This window comes from Pipistrellus kuhlii, unplaced genomic scaffold (assembly GCF_014108245.1).
Source record: "Pipistrellus kuhlii isolate mPipKuh1 unplaced genomic scaffold, mPipKuh1.p scaffold_m20_p_83, whole genome shotgun sequence".
NCBI lineage: Eukaryota > Metazoa > Chordata > Mammalia > Chiroptera > Vespertilionidae > Pipistrellus > Pipistrellus kuhlii.
In genome coordinates, this window is record NW_023425588.1 from 467,653 (window position 1) to 488,894 (window position 21,242).

The 21,242-nt window shown below is 35.7% G+C and overlaps 1 protein-coding gene across 8 annotated transcripts in view; it reads right to left on the reverse strand.

Moving 5' to 3' along the window:
- The window catches only part of LOC118712118 (histone demethylase UTY), a 222,699-nt gene that overhangs the window by 80,027 nt on the left and 121,430 nt on the right, over nt 1-21,242 (reverse strand). For 7 of the 8 annotated variants that reach the window (XR_004985968.2, XR_004985969.2, XM_036425612.2 and 4 more), the window contains 7 exons: nt 11,986-12,079; nt 10,267-10,393; nt 8,508-8,606; nt 8,157-8,376; nt 7,517-7,651; nt 6,899-7,054; nt 2,012-2,107 (listed from right to left, as the gene is read on the reverse strand). Coding sequence is in view for 6 of the 8 variants with exons in the window: in XM_036425612.2 (XP_036281505.1) it covers nt 2,012-2,107; nt 6,899-7,054; nt 7,517-7,651; nt 8,157-8,376; nt 8,508-8,606; nt 10,267-10,393; nt 11,986-12,079 (927 nt within the window). In the remaining 2 variants the exon portion in view is untranslated. The remainder of the gene's footprint in view (nt 1-2,011; nt 2,108-6,898; nt 7,055-7,516; nt 7,652-8,156; nt 8,377-8,507; nt 8,607-10,266; nt 10,394-11,985; nt 12,080-21,242) is intronic. The other variant, XM_036425611.2, reaches the window with a different exon arrangement.

Below are 21,242 nucleotides of genomic sequence, written 5' to 3' on the forward strand. Positions count from 1 at the left end.
AAATAAATATACAGAAACTCAACTGTAGATCAACATACCCCAAGAGTCAAACCAAAGATTTAGGATATGAGTAAACAAAAAACATCCAACCAGAGGCACAAAGAAAGAAAACCCAAAAGTGTGAGGACAATGTAAGGAGCCTCTGGCATGGCTTTAAGCAAACCAACATCTGGATTTTTTGGAGTGCCAGAAGAAGAGAGAGAGCAGGATATTGAAGGCCTATTGGAAGAAATAATGACAATAAACTTTCCCTACCTAGTGAAAGAAATAGACTTACAAGTCCAGAGCCCCAAACAAGAGGAATCTAAACAGGACTACACCAAGACACATCATAATTAAAATGCCAAAAGCAAAAGACAAAGAGAGAATCTTGAAATTAGCAATAGAAAAACAGTTATCTATAAGCGAGTACTCATACAACTGTCAGCTGATTTCTCAACAGAAACTATGCAGGCCAGAGGGAGTGGCAAAAAATATTCAAAGTGATGAACAGCAAGAACCTACAACCAAGATTACTTTACCCAGAAAAGCCATCATTCAGAATTGAAGGTCAGATAAAGAGCTTCACAGATAAGAAAAAGCTAAAGCAGTTAATCATCACCAAACCAGGATTACATGAAATACTAAAGGGTATTCTTTAAGAAGAGGAAGAAGAAGAAAAAGGTAAAGGTAAAAACTATGAACAACAAAAAGATATCAAATACATACTTTCCAACAAGTGAATCTAAAAATCAAGTGAATAAAAAATCTGAAGAACAGAATGGACTGATGAATATAATAGAATCAGGGAAACAGAAAGGGAGTGAACTGACAATTCTCAGGGGGAAAGGGTTTGAGGGGTGCAGGAAGAGATTGGACAAAAAATTTACTCCTATGGATGAAGATAGTCCTGGGGATAAGGGATGGGGTAGGGTAGGGAATCAGGTGGAGGGGGTGGGAGAGAAACAGGAACACCTGTAATAATCTAAACAATAAAGATTTATTATATAAAAACATTTTTAAAATAAATTTATTAATGGTATAAGGATAAAAAAAGCAGCTGAAAATTTTGTCAGTAATATAAAGATCTTATTTTCCACCATTACATTGGACTTAAAATTTCCATTCCATTACATTTATGCCAAATCTTTGCTATCAAACTATTGTTAAAACAGCTCCACCACAGTCTGGGTAATTATTAATTATAAAATAACTTGAGGCCTTATGCATAAAAATATTCATGCACACAGGGGGACTGACAGCCGAGCCTGTGCCCTCTCATAGTCTTGTGACCCTTGCAGGATGCCCACCTATTGGCTTAGGCCTGCTTCCCAAGAACATATGATCTAAAAGTAATAACCATATATTGAGATACAAATTTTTTAAAAAGTATTGATTGCATGAAAATTCACTGCTAGTGGGGCTGAGGAGACAGGGCACCCATAAGGAAGTCCAGTAGTTTGTCTCATGTTCAAAATATCTTGTGGCAGTGGGCACCACCATCTTATTAGGACGTGATGATCAATTAGCATATTATCTCTTTATTGTATAGGATAAAAAAAAAGTCTATAGGCTGAGGCCGGTTTGGCTCAGTGGTAGAGCGTCGTTCTGCGGATTGAAAGGTTCCAGGTTCGATTCCAGTCAAGGGCATGTACATTGGTTGAGGGCACATTCCCGGTAGGGGGTGTGCAAGAGGCAGCTGGTTGATGTTTCTCTCTCATCGACATTTATAGCCCTCTATCTCTCTCCCTTCCTCTCTGTAAAAAAAAAAAAATCAATAAAATATATTATAAAAAAAAGTCTATAGAAAGTGCCTGAAATATTATGTAGACAAAGAGCAAAATACCAGTGTTTTGTTCTAAATTTATTTATGTCTATTTAAGAGAAAAATCCGTTAATTAGTATTTCAATCCAGACATATAAATTCCGTTGAATATATGTAGTAAGTTAAGCATTAAAATACTCTGAGTAACATTTTAGTCCAGAAAGGCAATTAACATGACAAATACTGGAGTAAAAATGGTATACATACTTGTTGCATTGAAACAAAATGATTTTCCAACTGTTCCAGCATCAGCTTCTGTGCTGGATTTAAATTATCTGTATTTGCATGTAGCTGTTCCAAGTGCTAACAAAATGAAAAGAATATAAAGTTAAATCTAAGAAATAACACACTCTCAAGCAACCTAACACTGAAAAAAGTAAGAACATTTATGTGGTCAAAATTGTGATTTCTAATCAAAACTAACTGATGCAAAGATTAAATCCCTTGAGGAAAATGGTAAAAAACATAAATTCATCTAAAGAAAGTTATTTATGTGTTTTAAGTTAAATATATTTTGCGTGGAAAAAAATTACAATCTTTTTGTATTGTTGTTAATTCTCACCCAAGGACATATTTTCATTGATGCTTAAAGAGTGGAAGAAGAGAAGAGACAGAAAGAAACACACAGCTTGACTGTCTCCGGCACACACTCCAAGCCTGTAACCTAGCATATATATATGGTCCTTGACTGGAACTGAGCCCAGATACTTTATTCCATGGGCCAATGCTCTACCCACTAAGCTAAGTTGGGCAGAGCAAGAAATTACAATCTTAATAAAGCTACTTAAAACCATATAATATACTAAAGGCCCAGTGCACACAATTCATGCACTGCTCTCAGCCGGGCCTGCATCCTCTCACAATCTGGGAGCCCTCAGGGGATGTCTGTCTGCCACGGAGGAACGAGAGGCTCCAGCCATAGTAGCTGAGCTCGCTTGCTGTAAGCCGTTTCTGACACACTGACTGCTAGTGGTCATCTCCTTGCATTGAGTATTTGCCCCCTGGTAGTGAGTGCATATCTTAGTGACCACTCCTCAGTTGTTTGCATATTAGACTTTTATTATACACTATAGGATTATAACAGAACAGATTAAAAACAATATTATTTGCACTTAGGTAGTTAAATAAACAGCAGTTTCCAGAGATCCAAGATGGCTGCACCCAGGTGAACACCTAGCCGCAGCCGCACACAACAATTTCAATAAAATACAACTAAATTATAAAACGGACATTGCCCAGAACTACAGGAAGGTTGACTGACTGGAAATTCTACAGTGAGAAGCAAGGAGAAAACCAGAAGGAGGTGCGGAGGAGCTGGAAAAGCCAAGGTACAGAGACGTGCCACGCGGAGAGAACAGAGCCGAAGAGGAGGGAGGCCGAGTGCCTGGTGGGCGTTCCCTAGCGGAAAGGAGATAAAACTCCAACTGTGCTGGGCCCCCGACTGCTCTGAACCCCAGTTCTAGACCAGACCCCGGGGACTCAGGCTCAGCCATAGGGAGCCGGGCTGTAAGGCGGAACCCCGGGGAGAGGCGAAAGGAGGTCCCGGAGGCACGCACACTGCGTGCAGAGAAGGGACGGTCGGCTGTGCCGCGGGATTGCCCTGATGGGAAGGAGACTGGGGCTCCAGACTGCTCTGAACGCCACCTCCAACTCCACTTCAAACTGAACTGAACCCCAATACCGGGCTCATTGGGGGAGAGACTAGACTGTTTGGCAGCAGGCGAAAATCGAGGGCACCTTTCTCTCAGAGGCGTCGGCAGAGAGCACTGAAGGACCCGCATAGGGCGGGGCTGACAGAAGCCAAAGCTGCAGGCTCCACCCTGAAACCCCGTCCCATCTGTAACTGCGAAATGCGACAACAAAATAGATCACAAACGAAAGAAATGGAGGACAAAAAGCGTCTGGATATAGAGTTCAAATCTACGCTTATAAGGTTTTTCAAGAATTTCCTAGAAAAGATGGATAAGGCCTGTGAGGATATGAAAAGAGATCAACTAGAATTAATAAGGAGTCAACAAGAAATGATAAGGAATCAACAAGAAATAAAGAATACATTGTCTGAAATAAAAAATATTATACAGAGTCCTAAAAACAGAAGGGAAGCTCGCAAGAATCAAGTCAAAGATTTGGTACATAAAGAGCCAGAAGACACTCCTCCACAGAAGCTAGAAGGCAAGAGAATCCAGAAAATTGAAGATAATGTAAGAAACCTCTGGGACAACTTCAAGCGAATCAACATCAGAATTATGGGGGTCCCAGAAGATGAGAGAGAGCAAGATATCGAAAACATACTGAAAGAAATAGTGACAGAAAACTTCCCCCATCTGGTGAAAGAATTAGACTTACAAGTCCAGGAAGCGCACAGAACTCCAAACAAAAGGAATTCAAAGAAGACCACACCAAGACACATCATTATTAAAATTCCAAGAGCAAAAGACAAAGACAGAATATTAAAAGAAGCAAGAGCAAAGAAGGTAGTAACCTATAAAGGAGCACCTATATGATTGTCAGCTGACTTCTCAACAGAAACCATGCAGGCCAGAAGGGAATGGCAAGAAATATTCAAGGTGATGAATAGCAAGAACCTACAGCCAAAAATAATCTACCCAGCAAAGCTATCACTCAGAATCGAAGGCCAGATAAAGAGCTTCACTAATAAAAAAAAGCTAAAGGAGTTCATCACCGCCAAACCAGAATTATATGAATTGCTGAAGGGGGTTCTTTCAGAAGAGAAAGTAAACAAAGATAAAAATTATGAACAACAAATACGTAACTATCAACAAGTGAATCTAAAAACCAAGGGAATTAAAAAAATCTGATGAACAATAGTAACTGTTGAATATAATATAATCAGAGGTATGGAAGGGGAGTGAACTGACGATTCTTGGGGAAAAGGGGAGAGGGGGGCGTGGGAAGAGACTGAACATAAACTGTGCACCTATGGATGAGGACAATGGGGAGAGGGGAAAGGGCAGAGGGTGGGGTGGGAACCTGGTGGAGGAAAGCAATGGTGGGGGGGGGGGGGGGGGGGAGGAACATTTGTAATAATATGAACAATAAAAACTTATTAAAAATAAAAAAATAAAAATAAACAGCAGTTTCCAAGGAGGGAAAAAGTAATATTATCTATACTAATAAAAGGGTAATATGCTAATTAGACCGGACATCTTCCTAAAGATCTTCCAGATGTCCTTTCTGACAAAGCCGGCCCAGGAGAAGCCAGGCTGGAGAGTTCCATGAGATTGGAGCCTGGCAGGAGCACAGTGCTATAATAGGAGGCCCTCACTTTAAGAAATTAATTTAGCAGTTGATTGGGAAGCAGGAAGGCTTACAAACAGAGATGCAAAGCTGACCCACCTCCGGTCCCGAGCACCTATACTTGCAGCCCGCAAAAAGCCGACAGAGGCAGTTGGGGGAAATGAGACAGTTGGAGGAAATTAGGCCATCAGGGGAGTAGTTAGGGGCAATCAGGCAGGCAGGCAGGTGAGCAGTTAGGAGCCAGCAGTCCTGGATTGCAAGAGGGATGTCTTGACTACAGGTTTAGTTCCTGTCCGATTGAGCCTAAACTGGCAGTCAGACATCCCAGAAGGGGTTCCAGATTGGAGAGGGTGCAGGCTGGGCTAAGGGAGACCCTTCCCTAACCTCTGTGCATAAATTTTGTACCCTAGGCCTCTAGTCCTATATAATAATGCAAACAGTCCCATCAGGAATTCAAGATTGTTCGCTGTGACATGCGCTGACTAGCAGGAGCCAGCCAGGCCTAGGGACTCTACCCATGCTTGAATTTCCTGCAACAAGCCTCTTGTGTAGCAGCATATAGGGGAAAAAAAAGTTCTGGAAGATACACAAATCTTTCAAATTCAGCAATACTTATACATAACATTCAACCTTCATTTACTGTACAACAAAGACAGGAAAGAATTTATAACATAAGGTTTTTTTTCTTGTACATGTCCAATATTATCTCTAAAAAAAAAAAAATTTAAAAAAAAAAAAAGCTATTTACATTGATTATTGGATGAAAAGGAAAATTAACTGGCTAGAGGCAGGAACTATAAGGAGCCTTTAAGTCGAATACCCATCTTTTACTAATTTTTACATTTCAAACACATTAATTCATTAAAAGATTTTTAAAAAATTATAAACTCTACACTGTGTGTTTTTGTTTTTTTGCCCTGAAAAATGTGGGCTCATTATGCTTATTGCCGCTTAAAATGGAATAAACACAGTATTAAAAAATAGCTGAAAGGGTTCTATTACTGCTTGAATATAGAGGGAAAACTATTAATAGACTATAATTTCATACCTATAATTTCTGTAATTTGAAATACCATGCATTAACCTGTTGCTATTGTGAAGTATGTGAAACTGGTGGAGTTCTCAAAACTATTTTGAAAAAAAATTTAATTCTGAAAAATATATGGTTGAATTCAAACTTTAATGAGTAGTGAGAAAACATGAGACTAAGAACTGGAGAATTTTTATACAAAGGATAAGTGAATAGTCAAATTGGAAACCTATGAATTTAACCATCGTCCACTTTAAGAAATCTCTACTAAATAGTGGCTGGAAGAACTTACATGGTGTTTCCTCATCTACAAAATTTAATTTATTACAATGTTAGCAAAATGTGGTGGAAAAAGTATTAAGTTTATAAAAACAGAAAAATTAGTAAAATGATTTGATGAACATAAAGGTATAGTTCTTGTCTTTAAATGATAATACAACTTCTCAGCAGAACATACTGCCAATAACTGAATAACTTTTCACCTTGTATACAAGTTTAAACTATAAGGGAAGTAACACTTCAGAATACTTAAAAATTTCATTTAGAAAAAAAATTTCCTTGATTTTAGAGAGAAGAGGATGAACAGGGAGAGGGAGAAGATAAGGAAGACATATATGGAGAGGGAAAGAGAAACATCTTTTCATCCCACTATTTAAACATTCATTGATTCATTGATTTGCCCTGAACAAAGGTCAAACCAGAAGTCTTAACATATTGGGACAATGCTCTAACCAACTGAGTTTCCTGACCAGGGCAAAGCTTTATTTGTGATTGGAAATTTTCATTTCTCTAAAATTTACATATACCTTTATTGGACTAGATATTCTTTTCTTCTTGGCAGGACTGGAGAGGCCATCTACTTGGCTAGAAGGAATCATTTGTACTGGCAAGGGTTGCTGTAAAATTGGTGTTTGACTGAGGCCTAATACAGGTTCAGTTTTTGGATGATGAGTTTTAGAAGCCTAAGAATTACAGAAATAAGACAAAAAATATGGTTCTACATATTCATAATTCATTCTTCCCAATTATAATACATTTTTAGCTGCATTATTTCCAAAACTATGTGAACACCATATAATACAATTATTTAAAAACAAAATCCAATGATTCACCAGGAGAATTGTGTACCTTCAATGGAAAAAGTTTGTGTTTTTTTTCAATTTGATAAGTCAGTATGATAGTCCCTTAAGAAATCCCTTCAAAAAATAATGAGAAACTTTAAGGTTTTAAAAGGTTATGCCAAGATTCCTCCCACACTAGAGGAAGTCATTATTTTTATCTAAATCCCTTTCCAATTAAATTTGAAAGTTTTTTGGTTTTTTTTCAAAATGCCAATCCTACTCTTAGTAATGTAACTTGGACTACTACAGATTGAAAAGAACCCTTAAAGCTGGGTACCTACAGAACAGAACCCAACTTCTCACCTGCTGTGCTGTGTTCATGGCACCCTGCCTGGAAGTAAGCTCTGCAGGTATTGGTAGGCTCCACGCCTCCTCAATACTAGGAAGTAATTTAGTTTTATTCTGTAGACTACTTTGTGGAAGGTTACACAACTGAGCCTAGGAAAAATTATGTAGAAAGCAAATTTAACACAGGCCTATTAAAGTAAGTCCACTAACTTTTCCTGAATGTTACTTATTTTTATAAAGAAAACAGTTTTTAATTGTGAGGTTTTAGATATATGCTAAGTATAAAGAGGGCGGCTAGGATATACTCATGTGAACCAGGACAAAGCTATGTTCTGTTTTTTACTCAACTCTCTTCGATATTCTCTCATGAAATTTCAAGCAAAACTAAATAAAAAATTGTCCTTTTCTAAAAATGTTAAAACAAACTGAAAAATCATGCAAATTAAGGTGCATCAAAAAGCATATGTACAAAGAACATTTTAAATTCTACATATCTTAACTAAAATAAAAAGTAAAATATCACAAAACATTAAAATTATAAAAACAAATTCTTGACATCAAAACAAAAATATACAAACTTTCCAGCCACCCTCTTTCTACCAGTTATCATCACACTGAAATGGGTCTTGAGAAACATGCTACTTAAAATTTTTACCTGTAGAAACTTAATTCTTCCTGCAAGTGTAGAAGTATTAGCACAACTTTTGCATCTAGTTGCATTTAAGTAGCATTTAATGGCATCCTGAGGTTGACTGCAGGATTCATAGAGAGTGCCAAGGTCCATCCAAGCTGCTGCATGCCCATGGTCCAATTGTACAGCACAAATATATGCCTGCAAAGCATCCATAGGCTGATTTTGCTGCTGATAGAGCACACTGAAAAGAGAAACAAAAAGCAGATTGTCTAAAATGACTGGGTATTACATTAATACACATTATACTTAATGTATTTCAGTGAATTTATGTATCTACTGAAATGCTGTTACTCTTATGTGAACAAGCCTTACCCTATTGAACACCATGTATCTGCACTTGCTTCTGATTTATCAATAGACTGCCTATAAGATACAAAAGCATCCTGAACTTTCCCAATACTTGAATAGCACCTATAAAAGGAAATAGATACAGTCAGATGGCCACGAACATATATATGAAGTATTCCACTAATAATTAAAGCAATTACATTTTGCCAAAATGCATATATGGAAAGGAAAAACAGTAATAAATAATCTAAACATAATATCCTATTTTATACCTACATTTTGGGAGGAACACCCTATATACACCTGAATCAATACACAATATCAATATGCATTAGATACTTAAATGCAAAAGTAAGAAGTATCTGACATCAAATCCCAATAAATTTTATTAACAATAAAATATTTATTTAGAACCTTATCTAAAATATTTTTTTAAAAACTTGATTTTCTCTATAGTAAGAGTAAGAACAACAGAAGCATAGAAAAATTTAACAGACTAAAAATAATTACTGTCTAAAATGATAATCCCAAACTCAGAAAGAGTTAATATCTTCTATTTGAGAAATCAAAGGTTTTCTGTATATCCGGTAAATTTTCCTAACAAGATTAAAAGTATGGTGAGGGGTTTGGGATGGGAATGGGGGAATGAGGACAAATATGTGATACCTTAGTCAAAAAAGAAATAAAATAATTTTTTTTAAAAATAAAAGCACATGTCATGTTTTAAATTCAGAAAATTATAAAAAGCCCTCCATAAAAGATTGCCATTCTCAAAGACATGAAAAAATGTATTATTTCTAAACATACTTCATTATATCTTGGACATATATGGCTGTGGTTAAAAACAACAATTCCTTATATTATGTATATTTTATCAAGCTATAAATTTTAAAGGAGCCACAACAAATAAAATATCCAGATTCATTCTCATTTAATCTACAGTAGAAATTCTAATATATAAAACTTAATATAGTCACAATATGGAAACAAACTTAAGTGTCCATCAATAGATGAATAGATAAAAGTATAACATGCATATAATGTAACATAACTCAACCATAAAAAAGGAGGAAATCTTGGTATCTATAACAACATGATGGACCTAAAGGATATTGTGCTTAGTGGAATAACTCAAAGGAAGACAAATTCCAGATGATTTACAGAATTAAAAAAAGATATCTAAAGTTAACAACAAAACTAAATTTCAATTACACTTCATCATACACTTCCACATAATTGTTAATGATCTATTCTTATTTTTCTTAGTCAAGCACTACAATTGAATTATCTTTATAATCTTGAATTAAGGTCTGATCAATATCACCCAAATTCTTTCATTTATAAATGAAATGAAAATTGAGATCTTGAGCTGTAAAATGAACTTTTCTATAGGGCTACTGATAATCATCAGACAGAATAAAAATAATTTATAAAAATGAATACATTAAAAGTGACAGAAACTGGGGGAAACATAATTTAAATACTGAATAAAAAATACTAATGATTACTATCTTATAAGATTCTTTAAAACTTTTTTGAGTCATTAAAAAGAGCAATAATCCAAATAACAATAATTCAAATCTATCAATGTGAAAACAGAAACTAATAAGCAAAATGATTTTTCAGTAAAAGCACCAAATTTAAGAGACCCAGTTTAGTCCCCCAAGACTTTTTACTATAATGTATTTTAAATAAAATATTACTGACCAGGTTATATTACATGATTTAATATTTTGGATTTTAAGTCAACTTTAAGTAGTATAATCCAAGGGTCTGGTCTCACCTCCCAAGGAAATACCAACACTGGCCAGAATTAGGATCTGCTTCCAATGACTTTTGGAGATATTGAATTGCATATCTTTCCTTGGTGGCTTTGTCTCCCAGTAGATCCACATTATGATGCATCCATCCTATAATTTTAAAATTATGAGCATTTACCCATAATTCAACTATTCTATTAGCTTTAAAAGTACCATGAATAACACTAATTAAAATACTCTTTCAGTACATTTTTATTTACCTTTGATCAAACTTCCAATATTTCACAGAAAAAAATACAACCAAAGCTATCAAGGTCTTATAAAGAACAGAGAAAAAAATTAACTAATTTCAGGCAATGAATGTGCAATAAATAGATTAGAACCTAAATTTAAATTAGAGAAGTCCAACTTATAAACCAATTAATATAAATATTATTAATTTACTATACCTTTAAAGGTTAAAGTATTTTTGCCCTAGCCAGTTTTGCTCAGTGATTAGAGCATCATCCATGGAACTGAAGGTTCACAGATTCAGTTCTGATCAAGGACAAATAACGAGGTTCAGGCTCTGATCCCTGCCCTTGTTGGGTTGCATGAAAGAGGCAACCAAATGATTGCCTCTAACAAGGATTCATGTTTCTCTCTCTGTCTCTCCCCAACCCCTTCCACTATCTCTAAAAATCAGTTGAAAAAAATGTTCCATGAGGATTAACAAAACAAGATTAAATATTTTTGAAAATCTAGCTAATCAATATTTGTAAGAGATAACATTTACATAATCAAAGATAAATCACTGGTTATTTTCATTAACATTTCACCAAGAATAAAAACACCAAACAGAAAAACTCTACAGCTATAATGAAATCTAAGTGAATATAGGCTCAAAGACTTAAAAGAGCAATCTAATGTTTAGAATTACAGCTACAAACAAAAGGAAAAGATTGTTATGAAAGAATATTAAACATTTAATACAAATAGAATCCAATTTTTCACAAATGAGTCAATTCAAGTGTATTTAAATACCTCTGCAAAAATGCCACTTAGACAAACTGTTTAATTATGTGTACAATTATAAATAAAATAATTATAAAAATCTCATTATCACTCATAATTTTGTTTAAAATTTAGAAATTATTTAATCAAGACTAAATAAAAACTGAAAGAAAAGCAAACAAATATTAACCCAAGTATTAAATCTAGAAATGATAACCAAAAATATGAATTACTGGGGAGAATACTAAGTATAAAAATAACTGGACATCAGATTTTTCTCTTTTAATACATAAAAATATAATAACTTATAAAATACAGATATTCCTTCATTTTTAGGTGAAATTTTAAAAGCCACTTACTGGCTATACAAATTCTTTTATTTCAATTAAGTTCACAGACTGCTAAACACATATATGCAAGTATTCAAGCTTCCTTCAGAAGGGAAAGTACCAGGATATAAACTGAGAATTTGAAAGTAGCAGCTGCATTGAAGCTCTATATTTAGAATCACTTTGATGAATTGTGCTAACCCTTAGATGTAAATATATATCAATTCTGGACAAAAGAAAGGGAACACATTTATAACAAAGCATTCATTTTAAGTGCAACTTCAAAATAATGTGTCACAATCCTAAAACACAGAATTCTAAATAAAAATTGACTTTTAAATTAGAAGTTAAAATCGTTTCCTTGCATCCCACACTTTTCTAAATTATTAAATATATAATAAAAAGTAAATTTTTATGTACCTAACTGTTGTAAAATAGTTGCTTTTACTTGTGCAGGTAGGTTTTCTGTCTGTAAAAGTTGTTCATAGGCTTCTTTTGCAAAATGATACTTCTTCTAAAGAGTAAAAAAAAAAGGAATATTCATAGAAAAAATGATAAATCTTTAAATAGAAATTCTCTATATAGTAAAAAGAACTGATGACTTGGTTTAGTTAACTTTTTAAGTAATAAATAAATAAACTAATACTAATACATACTTGAAATTAGGTTATATATAAGTATTTAGATATTAATAAATTAGTTTCTATTATAAAAACATTTGTGAAAGTGCTAATTTATTAACTGATTATTCTTTAAACCAGGACAGCTTTGTTTTGGAATAATAGCTAATAAAATAAAAGTATCTTTCCAAATAACAAGGTATCAACAAAATCTATAGTAATAAAAGTATAATATGCAAATTAGACCAGACATCATTTAGAATAAAGCTGTGGCATCAGGGGGCCAAGCCTCTTGCATGTATTTCGTGCATCGGGTCTTTAGTGACATTATAAAAATTTGTTGCATCCCTAAAGTTAGAAAATTATTTAAACTTCATGTTATTTCACTGTCACAAAGCTATAGATTTATTATTTCATCAAATATATACTTAGTCTAGAAAACTTTCAAAGATATGGACAAATTTTTAATAAGTAAATATAGTAGACATTGCTATTATCCTTTACAAATCTAAGACAAGAGAAGTAGTTAAAGATCTTGATTTTAAAATATAATTAACCCTTCCCTGAACAATGTAGTGCTGACTCCTATGTAGTCAACATCCACATTGACTTCTGAGTAGGGATGAGGACAGATACAGAGAAAGAGATAGATCTAGATTCTAGATAGTGAAACATTAATGTGAAAGAGACACATCTGTTATTTGCCTTTCACATGTACCCAACCAGGGGCAGGAATTGATCCTGCAACCCAGGTACATATTCTTAACCAGAAATCAAACTTGAGACCCTCCAGTCCAAAGGCCAGTGCTATAACCACTGAAAAACACCAGCCAGGGCATATTTTTATACAATAAATATGTTAAGAAATTCATAAAATACATTTATAGTCCTATATGCATGTATTAAGGGAAAAATCAACATTAAAGGATCTGCAAATTCAAAACTGCATTATTCAACAATTATATACTTTTTTTTTTGGGGGGGGGGGTGGTTTGAGGGATTATAAATTTATTCAATCATCCACATACCAGATGGCTGAGCCAGAATGGCTCCAGCCCCCAGTGACAGGAATCAGCAGCTTTTTAAAAAAAAAAAAATTATATACTCTTTCTGAATCATTAGGAACAGATAAGCTTTTAATAAAATAACATTTTCCATTGTTATGATCTAACAATGTTAATATTTAAGATACAGACAAATTTCTAAATGAGCCTATTGCCTACACTTCTTTAAAAAATTACTAAGGCTAAAATATATTATTTTACTGTGACATGTTTAATTCCTCCAAAAAAAAAAAAAATGAAACATTTTATGTTTAAAAAACACTTGAAAAACCAATGACTTTAGGCATTTTTTAAAACCTCATGAATAGATAAGTTTTTACTGATTTTTTAAGAGAGGGGAAAAAATTGATGTGAGAAACAGCCATAAGTTGCCTTCCATATGCAACCCAACCTGGAATTGATCTAGCAACCACAGTGGGCTGGGCAGGGCTGGACATTTTTTAAAGAATGATAAAAGGTGGCTAAATTGTTATTTAGGGATATTGTATTATAATGGTTAAAGTAATATACTTAATTCAAATACATGTGTCTACGCTGAATTTTTACTCTACATGTGATTAAATTTAAAAAAATAACAAAATAAAAACAGCCCACTATTTTTATCTTTTTATATCTACACTAATAAAAGGATAATATGCAAATGGTTGGGATGCCCTCAGGTATAATGACTGATCAGCTGGAGGCTGTGTGTGCAGCTGGCACAGGGGTGGGGCCACAATGCAGGGCTCCCCGTGGTAAGGTCCTAGGGGTCCCAAGACTCTGCAAGGCAAGGAGGCTGGACCCCCCAAGGTCCGGCCTACCTCTATGGGATAATCCACTAAGGAGCCCTGGGTGGTAGGGTGGGGCCTACCTCTTTGGGGCTATGGATCACTGCACTGCAACAGGGCACAGGCTAAGCTGGGGGACCACCCAAGTGAATGAATTTCGTGCACCGGACCACTAGTATATGTACAGATACATAAGCATTCCACAATTTAAACAAAGATACCAACTTCAAAAAGATTGCAATGTACCCAGGGTTAAACACTTTACTAAGCAAGCAAGTGAATGCATACTGGTATACACAAGGAAAGATGCAGGATACAAAATTAACAACAACAACAAAAATATTTTTTTCGATACACTAGAATTTTTTTAAATTCCACTATAAAAGTAATCTAAAAGAAAAATAAGTTGACCAAGGATGTTTCAGACTTGTGTAAACACTGTAATTTCTATAATCATTCATCTGTAAATTGTTTGGTTTTTGGAGATAGCCATCTTAGTAAGTTTGCAGTGATCACTATAATTTTGGTGATATAAATGTCCCCATTGCATACAGGGTTCCTGGCCATGTTGGATTACACATATGGACTGATAAACTTTAACTAGATCTGATACTGAACTATACGCAGCTGCAATATGGAACACAAATTGGACACTGGCATTTTGCAAGCTTTCTGGAACCCAGTTGCATCTTTTCCAAGACTGGCTTTAATGGCAGGGACTTTGGAACATGAGAAATGTAACATCGTGCCAATGAAGCCTTCTTCCATATCCCTTCTTCCTAGTAAGATTGGTAAAAATGCTTAATCAGTGCATAAAAAAAAAACAATTTCACAACCATGAGGGACTGAGGAGTTTAATTCTCTAATAACAATCTGATTCTGTATTCTTGGAACTCTATCAAATGTCTTCTGGCTCTTTTATGCTCTGTTCTCTAAAGACTGATTTGGTTATTTGTAGTCTTTATAGTTCCTCTTGAATTATAAAATTGTTTTTTTCTATCTCTGTAAAAAATATACCATTAAGCCAGGCCCACAGCAGCAGCAACCAAGCCCGGAGCAGCCAGGTCTGGAGCAGCCAGGCCCGGAGCGGCCAGGCCCGGAGCAGCCGGGTCGGGTGAGGCCAGGCCCAGAGCAGCAGCAGCCAGGCCCGGAGCAGCCAGGCCTGGGAGCATCCAAATCGGGAGCTGACAGGCCCGGAGCAGCCGGGTCGGATGCAGCCAGGCTCGGAGCAGCAGCAGCCAGGCCGGGAGTGGCAGTGGCCAGACCCAGAGCAGCTGGTTGTACAACGGACCAGAGCAACAGAGGCCAGGCCCGGAGCAGCCAGGCCCTGAACAGCTTGCTCCTCCCCTGCCCTCACCCCAAGGCTGCCTCTCAGACATGACTGGAAACTTTTGGGGGAACTTGAAGGTCTGCTGAACCAAGTGATGAAGGCTTAGACCTGGATGTGTGGAGTTAGTATAGCGCTGGGGTGTTGATCTGTGAGTGCCTTGTGTGGGGCCTAGATGAGGCTGGTTGATCTATTTGGAAATGTCTTTTGTGTGAAGTGTATCCATGGGCTTGTGGAGGTATTATTGATATGAGAAAATGCTAAGTAACTGATTTACTATCTGAAAAATTTAAAGTTCTGACAGTTTAAGGTCTCTTGCCAAAAAGAGGTTTTAAAGCTAACACCTTAATTTTAATGGAGAAAGGTGAAGACAAGCCCTTCCCACACAAAACAGGTAATCCAATTCCAGCAGCAGCTATGTTTAAACAATGTGTCCATTTACACTTGAATGGCTACACCTTTTGATAGCCTAAGGGCAAGTTTACATGTAAACAAGTTTGCTTCTCAATTCCCAGGGCAGAAAAAACAACACCAAGGTTTAAAATTATTAGATTTTAAAATTTATTCTTAGAAGTGTAAAAGTTTATTAATTTAAAAAAAAGAGATTGAAAAACCTGATGAACAATAATAGCTGTTCATTGTAGTAGAGTCGGCGATATGGGAGGGGAGTGGACTGACTGTTCTCGAGGAAAGAGGGAGTGGTGGAGGGAGGAAAAGACTGAACATAAACTGTGCAAGGATGAGGACAATGGTGGGTGGGGAGGGGGCTGAGGATGGGATGGCAACCTGATGGACAGGGGAAGAAATGAGGAACCTTTGTAAAAATATGAACAATAAAGATTGATTTTTTTTTAAGGTAAACTTAAATTTATTTTTACAAAAAAAAAAAAAAAAAGGAAAGCCTTTTTCTTCTCAATAAGTAAACCATGAGCCATAATCTGCCCTTGTGCCATACCATATTTGACTTATCTGATTTACACAATGGAATAAATATTCTTCTAGCAAAAAAAACAAAAAGCAGGTCATCAGTTGCACAGTATATCTAGGTAAGCACACAAATAGCTGATTATGGAGGGTGTCAATGGCATTTCTCAAGACCCACTGAGTCCAGTAATGTGTATTGACCAAGGAGAAATGGGTTTCCTCTCTGAGGGCCAAACCATCAGAAGCTATATTTTTTTTTAATATATTTTATTGATTTTTTTTTTGTCCCCCTCTCTCCCTCCCGCACATCCCCTCACTTACCAGAGTTTTATGTCCATTGGTTATACTAATATGCATGTATAAAAGTCCTTAGGTTGATCTATTATCTCCCCCAGATCTCCTTCCCCTCCCTGCTGTAATTTGACAGTCTGCTTGTTGATATACTGTCTCTATATCTATCTTTTGGTTCATCAGTTTATAATGTTCTTTATCATCCACAAATGAGTGAGGTCATGTGGTGTTTCTCTTTCATTGATTGGCTTATTTCACTCAGCATGATGTTCTCCAATTCCATCCAGGTTGCTGCAAATGATGAGAATTCCTTCTTTTTTATGGCAGCATACTACTCCATTGTGTAGATGTACCATGGTTTTTGGATCCAATCATCTGCTGACGGGCACCTAGGCTGTTTCCATATTCTGGCTATTGTAGATTGTGCTGCTATGAACATAGGAGTGCAAATATCCTTTCTCATTGGTGTTTCTAGTTTCTTGGGATATATTCCTAGGAGTGGGATTACTGGGTCAAATGGGAGTTCCATTTTCAGTTTTTTGAGGAAACTCCACACTGTTCTCCACAGTAGTTGCACCAGTCTGCATTCCCACCAGCAGTGCACGAGGGTTCCTTTTTCTCCGCAACCTCGCCAACACTTGTCGTTTGTTGATTTGTTGATGTTGGCCATTCTGACAGGAGTGAGATGGTAGCGCATTGTTGTTTTGATTTGCATCTCTCGGACAATTAGAGATTTTGAGCATGTTTTCATGTGCCTTTTGGCCTTCCTCTGTCTTCTTTTGAAAATGTTCTATTTAGGTCCATTGCCCATTTCTTAATTGGATCTTCCTTTTATTTAGTTGTATCAGCTGTCTGTAAATGTTGGAGATTAAACCTTTATCAGTGGTGTTATTTGCAAATATGTTCTCCCACACCGTGGGCTTTCTTGTTGTTTTGTTGATGGTTTCTTTTGCTGTAAAAAAGCTTTTTATTTTGATGTAGTCCCATTTGTTTATTTTCTCTTTAGCTTCCATTACCCTAGGGGCAGTATCAGTGAAGAAGTTCTTTTGGCATACGTCTGAGATTTTGCTGCCTGTGGATGCTTCTAGTACTTTTATGGTTTCCAGTGTTATGTTTAAGTCCTGTATCCATTTTGAGTTTATTTTTGTGAATGGTGTAAGTTGGTGATCTAGTTTCATTCTTTTGCATGTGTCTGTCCAATATTCCCAACACCATTTATTGAAGAAACTGTCTTGACTCCATTGTATATTCGTGCCTCCTTTGTCAAATATTAATTGAGCATAGTGATTTGGGTTGATATCTGGGTTCTCAATTCTATTCCATTGATCTATATGTCTGTTCTTGTGCCAGTACCAGGCTGCTTTGAGAACAGTGGCTTTGTAATATAGTTTGAAGTCTGGTATTGAGATCCCTCCTACTTAACTCTTCTCTCTCAGGATTGCTGTGGCTATTCGGGGTCTTTTGTTGTTCCAAATGAACTTTTGGAGAGTTCTTTCTAGGTCAGTGAAATATGTGGTTGGTATTTTAATGGGGAGTGCATTGAACCTATAGATTGCTTTAGGAAGTATGGACATTTTGATGATGTTGATTCTACCAATCCATGAACATAGTATGTTCTTCCATCTCCTTACATCTTCCTCTATCTCTTTTTTCAGTGTCGTGTAGTTTTCTGCATATAGGTCCTTTACTTCCTTAGTTAAATTTATTCCTAGGTATCTTAATTTTTTTGGTGCGATGGTAAATGGAATTGTTTTTAGTCTCTGTTTCTGCAGTTTCACTATTGGTGTATAGAAATGCTATGGATTTCTTGGCATTAATTTTGTATCCTGCTACATTGCCAAATTCATTTATTAAGTCAATTAGTTTTTTAATAAAGTATTTTGGGTTTTTTATATACAATATCATGTCATCTGCATATAAGGATAACTTTACGTCTTCTTTTCCAATTTGGATACCTTTTATTTCCTCCTCTTGTCTAATTGCAATGGCTAGTACTTCCAGTACTATGTCAAACAGGAGTGGTGAGAGTGGGCATCCCTGTCTTGTTCCTGTTCTTAGAGGGAATGCTTTTAGTTTTTGCCCATTGAGTATGATGTTGGCTGTGGGTTTATCATATATAGCTTTTATTATGTTGAGGTATGATCCTTGTAATCCCACCTTGTTGAGAGTTTTTATCAGAAAAGGGTGTTGGATTTTATCGAATGCTTTTTCTGCATCAATTGATATGACTATATGATTTTTATCTTTCAATTTGTTTATGTTATGTATCACATTTATTGATTTGCAGATATTGTACCATCCTTGCATTCCTGGAATAAATACTACTTGGTCGTGGTGTATGATCTTTGTGATGCTAATCTGGAGTCGATTTGCTAGAATTTTGTTGAGGATTTTGGCATCTACAATATGTTCATGAGGGATATTGGCCTGTAATTCGCTTTCATTGAGTTGTCTTTATCTGGTTTTGGTATTAGGGTGATGCTGGCTTCATAGAAGGAGTTTGGAAGTGTTCCTTCCTCTTGGATTTTTTGGAATAGTCTGAGGAGGATAGGTTTTAGTTGTTCCTTGAATGTTTGGTAAAACTCTCCTGTGAAGCCATCTGGCCCTGGGCTTTTGTTTGGTGGAAGCTTTTTGATGCCTGTTCCAATTTCTTCCCAAGTTACTGTTCTATTGAGCTGTTTAGATTCTTCCTGATTGAGTTTTAGAAGTTTGTATTTTTCTAGGAATATGTCCATTTCCTCCAGGAAAAAAAAAAAAGTTTTTAATTTTTTTTTTTTAAATATGCCATTAGGATTCAGACAGAAATTAATATTTGCGGACCATAATAATTTCTTCTTACGATATACAAGAAATTTTTCCATTTCCTCCTATCTTTTTTCATTAATGTTTTGTACTCCTCAGTATACAAATCTTCCACCTCCTTAGTTAAGTGTATTACTAAATACTTTAATGTTAGAGGCTTGGTGAACAAATTCATACATGGAAGGGGTTCCTCAGCCTGGCTGGCAATCTGGGCCATCTTGCCCAGTTCCTATCAAGGCCAACCAGCCTGATCATGGCAACAGTAGATTGGCTGGCTGGACCAATGACTAGAGGGAGGGAGGTTGTCCGATAGAAGGTTGGCTATGGGAGCACACTGACCATCAGAGGAAAGCTCCTTGTTGACCATCCGCTTCTTTGTTAACCAACTGCCATAGCAGCCAGTCATTTCGTTGACCAGAAATCCAATTGACCAGTTGTAACAGTCGCATAAGCTTTTTTATATGCATATGGTTGATTTGTTATTTTACTTACTTGAAGACAATCTGAGTAGTGAAATACACTAGTCACAGATAGACAAATACAGCATAATTGTACTTAAATTTATAGGCTCAAAATGTGAAATAGCAATTGTTACCAGCATAAAGAAGGTAATAATCAGGAGTTATTCAGTTATTAAGTTAATAAGAATAAAGTTTTAGTTTAAAAAAATCAAGGTATAGATCTAAAATCTACAATGCAACATTCTACATGTAGTTAATATACTGTACACTTAAATATTAAGAGGGTAGATCTCATGTGAAGTATTCTTAGCAAAATCACATTAAAAAATACGAAAATCTATTGGAATATTTAAAGATACAAATAAATGGAAAGAATACTATATTCATGGTTTCAAATTATTCAAACAAATTTATTTATATAATGCGTATTTCAAAATTACATTGCCATTTTTTTAGAAATAAAGAACATCTTAAAATCCAAATGAAAATATAAAGGTCCATCTATATTGTTGCAAATATCAGTATTTCATCCTTTTTATGGCTGAGTAGTATTTCATTGTATATACCCTGTTTCCCAAAAAATAAGACAGTGTCTTATATTAATTTTTGCTCCCAAAGATGCACTAGGTCATATTTTCAGGGGATGTCTTATTTTTCCATGAAGTATACGGTACACATTTATTGTTAAATGAAAATAAAGGAAATTTATTACCTGTATATGGTACAGTAGTATGGTAGTTGTCAACACAAACCAGACAAACTAAATCCTACAGTATCAAGAATTTACTCATTTATTCAATGACAATCATGTCATCATCTTCTAGAACATCATCATAACAATCCAATTCCTGAATTTCCTGGTAAATTTCTTGTGACTCCATTTCTTTCAGAATCAGTGGACTAAATCTCTCATGTTTAGCAATAGCATTGTCTTTAAATAAGAACTTTTTGTCAAGGTAGCCTGCTCGCAGTGCATTTGCAAAGCACTATCAGTGATTTTCTCCCATGAATTCTTTGCCCAACTCACAACTTCTTGCAGTTTAGGTTTCACAAAGTTTCCATGCTGATTTTTCTCCATTCTGTTTTCAATGTAGTCATTAATTTCCATGTGCAAATTGTCTTTGAATGGCTTGTTTATTGCAATATCAAGAGTGTGGGAAATAGGCCATCATTCCTGCGGGAATCATTATCTGATCTATTTTTCTTTCATGAAGAAATGTCTTCATGTCTTTAGCACGGTGAGTGCTGGCTGCATCCCAGACTAGCAGACCCCTTTGGCTCCCTGGCATAACAAGCGGCAGCATTAAATTGACCCACTTCCTTATAACTGCTTGTGTGGCCCAGGCTTTTTCAGTTTTAAGAATAAAAATGCCCAAACACGTTCAATCTTTTCCTTCTTGCCCTCAGAAATGATTAAAGGT